We start from the raw sequence: 5499 nt of genomic DNA, 5'->3' as shown, positions 1-5499 counted from the left end.
CGATCACTAACGAACGGCACACTATGATAAAAGCACGCAACGGACGTATAGAAAAAAATAGACGAAGGTATACAACGCACAACGTCCGAAATCGACCATACGTTGGTTATACCCGTGTTTATTTAAGTGATCATCAATACGACTAGCTGGTATTTTAAATTGTAAATATCATCAACATCAAAGTCATTTAAAAACTATTCTCTGTTGTTGAATTGCATACCGAGTTGTCATACTAAACCACAATGAAAATTCGCCACACCTCCAAATATTTCAAATCAGAAATCATCCGATATACCATTTAGACATTTGGATGAATCGCATTCAGTTATGAATTAAGGTTCTTTAATTACACTTTTAACTTTAACTTCTGTAATGATACATTAAAAAGTAAAACTCTAATGAAATTGTGTTAAACATACTTTAAAATCATTTATTTTGTATTTTCAAAAGTAAACAAACGCAGTTCACCCAATCATCCTGTATTCTACAATAGACATATTACTCGCATTCATCTCAACTTAAAAAAAATTGATCAAAGTTTTAAAAACATCAAAATTTCAAATTTTTGATTTTTTTTTTGAAATTTAGAAATTTTCACCAAAACGTTAAAATATCAAAATTCTAAATTACTTTTTTATATTTGATAGTTTAGATATTTGATCAAACATTAAAAGTTCTAAACTTAACGTGCAGTTTTGATTATTTCGCTTTTTGAATGTTTGATCTTTTAAATTTTTGATTAACATACTAAAAATTAAAAAAAATGGGTGAATAGATGGATACCTGTAAACTACGAAATGGAATAAAAGCGAAACGAAACGAAACAGTAAAAGTGATATTCATAAAGACAAATAAAAGAATACTATAACACGTTATCAAGATAATAACAACGTAATGTTCTGCTAAGTGTATACTAATACAAATTCGACGAATTTAGTCAGTACTTGTTTCATATATTCCATTTTGCATGTCACCATGAATAGTTCTTAAACCCTCTGTGTTGGTATGCTGAATACCACTATATCCTCATGAACAGATTGCTTTCATATCACTTATGTTCAATATTTTATAAGTTGTATTGCTTACGAATAAAAGATTATTATATATTATAATGGAGTTTAATTCATATAGACAATATACCGGTTGCTTGGTGTTTTCTGAAACCAAAATCTCATTTCATCTAGTAATTGACATGATTGGAGTCGCAATCAACGACGAAAAACTAAAATATTCTTTCATTTATTTCATATTCTTGTCCACATTTGCCGCTCGTTCATAGGTCACTTCAATATGAGGTTCGTTTTCAGGTACTTTACGCTTTCTATAACATATTTGTGATTTATATAGGTGTAAGCACATTTACGATTTTGCGATCTTTGTTTTCATTAGCATACGTCAATGGCGTTTTCCCATGTTTATCCTTTAACAAAACGTGCGCTCCATTGAGCATTAGTACTTCGATAATCTCAGAGAATCCATTTTTGCACGCATAAAACAAAGCAGTCATTCCATAAGAATCACGCACGTTCACATCAGTTTTTTTGTTAATAATTAGGCTGACAATGCTTTTATTTCCTCCCATACAAGCCAACATTAAAGTATTATGTCCCAGTTCATTTTTATGATTTATACATTGAGTATCAGTAGTTTCAACTTGAACAGAAGTATGATGTATGGATTCATGAATGGATCCATGTTCAATTAGAAATTTTGCAATACTATAACTGCCATATTTACAAGCCAACATGGACAAGGTATTTCCCTCATATAAAGTAACAGTATGGTCTGTTTCCAGTCTTGTTAACAATTGTAACATGTAAACATTGTCATTTTTACATGCTAATACGAGTGGGGATTGGACTTCGATAACATCTGCGTTTACTACTGCGCCATTTTCTATTAGTAACTCAACAATCTCGTTATTGTTATTTCTACATGCTGCTGATAAAGGAGAGACACCCCAGTTGTCATTTATATTTACTTTTGCTCCTTTTTCTAAAAGAAATTGAACCATATTATATTTGTTTTTTTCACATGCAGCTATAAGAGGATAGCAATCATCATCATCTGGAACATTAATAGCTACTCCTTGTTCTATTAGAAATCTAACCAATTCTTCGTTGCCATTTTCACAAGCCTCTACGAGAGGAGAGTAATAACAGTTATCAGATACATTTACTACTGCTCCTCGTTCAAATAGAAATCGAACCATAGCGTTATTGCCATTTACGCATGCTGCTAAAAGAGGATAGTGAGTGCCGTCATTATACACATTTACTACTGCTCCTCCTTCAATTAGCAATCGAAGCATGTCATCATTGTCATTTTCACATGCTACTAAAAGGGGATAGTAACCTCAGTCATCAAATGCATTTATATCTGCTCCTTGTTCTATAATGAATCGAACTATATCCAAATTGCAATTTTCACATGCTGCTAAGAGTGGGGATCTACCGCATTCGTCAGATACATTTATTTCTGCTCCCTTTTCTATAAGTAATCGAACTATATTATCATTACTGTTTTCACATGCTGCTAAGAGAGGTGATCGACGACATTGGCCAGATATATTAACATCTGATCCATTTTGTATGAGTAATTGAATAATATCATCATTGTCATTTTCACATGCTGCTAAGAAAGGACATTGACCGAAGTGATTGAATATATTTACCGCAGCTCCATTGTCTAGTATTAATCGAACCATATCCATATGGCCATTTTCACATGCTGTTAAGAGAGGAGAGCTACCGTATTCACCATATATATTAGCATCTGCACCTTTTTCTATCAATAATCGAACCATATCCGTATTGCCATTTTCACATGAAATTAAGAGAGGAGAGCTACCATGTGCATCAGATATATTAACATCTGCCCCATTTGCTATCAATAATCCAACCATATCAATATTGCCTTTTCGACGGGGATATACAAGCCGTGTATTTTTATATAGATCAGAAAAATTCATTTCTTCTTTTTTTTCTACAAAAAATCGAATGATATCATCATTGTCTTTTTTGGATGTTATACTATGCGTGTGATTTCAAATTCAAATTGGCTTTATTAGCTATTAGATCTGTGATGATATTTCTATGTCCAAATTTACAAGCCCAAGTAAGAGGAGTCATTTCATTTTCGTCGGACACATTAACGTTTGCCCCTTGAATTAATAACGACTTTACAAATTCCTCTTGGGCGTTGATACAGGCAGCAATTAGTGGAATCCAACCATGTGCATTGCCTAGAGGATCAACATTGGTTAATATTGGAACTATGTCTGTATTGTCATTGTAAAAGGCCCATTTCATCAATACTAATATGTTTTCACTGTTACCGTAAAATATTGACCCAGCTGCTAATAAAAGCATACCTACTTCTCTGTAGCCGTGTTTAACTGCAGCTGATAAAGGTGACATCCCATAAATGTCAACTATATTGATATTAGCGCCGTATTGTATAAGAAGCTTAACAACATTTTTTAATCCGTTGTTACAAGCATATATTAGTGGAGAGTTTCAACCTCGTATTTTGGGATTCTACTCAAAAGAATCTCGATAACATTTAAATGGCCATTTTCAATCCCCAACAGGAAAGGTGTTTGTCCGTATTTATCTTTATGATTTATTTCTACACCACTTTTAATTAAAGTTTTTACTATATCTGCATAACCTTTCCCGCATGCTCTCATTAATGGCGTCCATCCATAACTATCAGGTTGGCTTACATTTACTTTGAATTTAAGTAAAATTTCTACTATGTTTGTATGACCATGTTCACATGCTGCAATTAAAGGAGTCCATCCATTCGCATCTTTGACATTTATATCAGTACCCATATGTATCAATATCTTGACCACATCTGAAAGCCCGGATGAGCAGGCTTTAATAAGAAGAAAAGAAAATGATTTTCCATTTGTGTCATTAATAAAATTCAAAATATATTTTACTAAATCTGTAAAATTTCTTTTGAAAGCTAAACACAAAGGTGAGAGGGGAACTGATCCAGAGCAACCGTCATCTATATAGTTGAAGTGAACGACTGACTCTCCGTTGTTGATACCAAAAAGTTTTCTGCATTTTTGTTTGGGTAATCTATTCAGAAAATTAATAAGTTTGTTCCTGAATGTGTCACAATTCATCTGCCTGCTGTAAAATAAAGTATCAAACTTTCCTTTGGACCAATTATCTTCTATTCTTTTAAAGAATTCATCCTGAGGCTCGTGGAAATCATCTATCAAGATAGTAAATTCCTCAACATTGTCTTCCGGCGAAACTAATGATTTCAGCATCGTACGTTCGTATATCATCTCACTGTCAGCAAATCGTAAAAATGATACCTAAAACCTTTTGCCATAATAGAAACAAAGAAAGTCAAACGTTTTATCGTGTATCGGAGAGAATGATATTACTTGTCGCGAATTATCGTAGTTATTTCTTATAAATAAAGGAACAAGAGACTCCAGTTGTTCTAGAATGCGCTTGCGAAGAGTGTTTCTCGGAATTCCACAATCTTCAAGGACATCTTCTCGCGTTTGTCTTTTAAGTTCACTTTCTGGATCTTTAAAGATAGATTGTATATCTAAACAGCCGTTATGGATAACCAGTAGAAATAGCGCACAAAATTTCGTCTTGTCGAGAAGATTCCATAGCTCTTCTAATTCGCTAGTGTAAATGTTAAACGGATTCCTAAAAAACTTAACAGCGTCAATGTGTTCATTGTCATGGTACAACGCTTTGTATAGTGCAAACATTAAAGGCAGGAACTCGTAATTTTCCAAATCATTTTTAATCAGTTCAACGGCAGATTCAGGCAAGTACTGGCGGGCAATTTGTAGTTTTATCGTAGGTGATAGACAAAAGATATCAGAGGATAAGTTGCAAACGTGATTGGTAAACAACTGTAGTCTTTTGAATTGAATTTCATTGAATACCTGAATGCGACATGAAGCTAGTACTTTATTGCTATTTTGTTTTAACACACGATTTGTTAAGTCATTCCGTTTTATCCATTTTTCAACTTCTGCTTGGATGACAGTGTATTTTCCACATATATCATCGATTATAAATATTTGCTTTCAATTTCTTTGAAAGTACTTTTCAATATCGGAAGGACTATGTATAGGAATAATACGATAACTTTCAGTGTCTCGTAGAAACAGTGCTACATGGTGAATAGTTGCCGATTTTCCAATTCCTGATGTACCAATGACCGTACAGCAGTTGTTGTCTGTCAAGGATGCCAAAACGAAATCAACAGCATCTGTTTTAATGAATAATTTGTTTTGTTCCTCCCATTCTTCAATTTCGATTTGATGACTTTCTACAAGGAAATAATCATAACAATGATACACAAATTATGATACTTTCTCAACGTCAACGTCTATCCATAAGGGTAAAACTTCAAAACCATATGTGAAAACATATATATTAAATCTTTCTTACGATTATGATTGTTTAATTGCGTCTGCATTTAATCGGATTTTGATTGTTTAATTGC

At 33.1% G+C, this 5499-nt stretch overlaps 3 protein-coding genes across 3 annotated transcripts; all 3 read right to left on the bottom strand.

The window, feature by feature from the left end:
- Window positions 1–1339: 1339 nt before the first annotated feature.
- LOC139494010 (putative ankyrin repeat protein RBE_0220) lies at window positions 1340–2311 on the bottom strand. The gene has a single exon (XM_071282177.1). The coding sequence runs from the start codon at window positions 2309–2311 to the stop codon at window positions 1340–1342; it is 972 nt and encodes a 323-aa protein (XP_071138278.1).
- A 45-nt stretch (window positions 2312–2356) lies between these two features.
- On the bottom strand, window positions 2357–2905 carry LOC139494009 (ankyrin repeat domain-containing protein 29-like). Its single transcript, XM_071282175.1, has one exon. It carries the CDS (start codon window positions 2903–2905, stop codon window positions 2357–2359), a length of 549 nt encoding a protein of 182 aa, XP_071138276.1.
- A 127-nt stretch (window positions 2906–3032) lies between these two features.
- On the bottom strand, window positions 3033–3419 carry LOC139494008 (26S proteasome non-ATPase regulatory subunit 10-like). The gene has a single exon (XM_071282174.1). It carries the CDS (start codon window positions 3417–3419, stop codon window positions 3033–3035), a length of 387 nt encoding a protein of 128 aa, XP_071138275.1.
- Window positions 3420–5499: the final 2080 nt, after the last annotated feature.

Source organism: Mytilus edulis, chromosome 11 (genome assembly GCF_963676685.1).
Source record: "Mytilus edulis chromosome 11, xbMytEdul2.2, whole genome shotgun sequence".
NCBI classification, from domain to species: Eukaryota; Metazoa; Mollusca; class Bivalvia; order Mytilida; family Mytilidae; genus Mytilus; species Mytilus edulis.
This window is presented reverse-complemented; position numbering and strand designations above follow the sequence as displayed.

Bases quoted from the DNA above. Each gene is read 5' to 3' on its own strand.
- LOC139494010 (XM_071282177.1), bottom strand. From the start codon at position 2,311: ATGCTTCGATTGCTAATTGAAGGAGGAGCAGTAGTAAATGTGTATAAT.
- LOC139494008 (XM_071282174.1), bottom strand. From the start codon at position 3,419: ATGTCACCTTTATCAGCTGCAGTTAAACACGGCTACAGAGAAGTAGGT.
- LOC139494009 (XM_071282175.1), bottom strand. From the start codon at position 2,905: ATGGTTGGATTATTGATAGCAAATGGGGCAGATGTTAATATATCTGAT.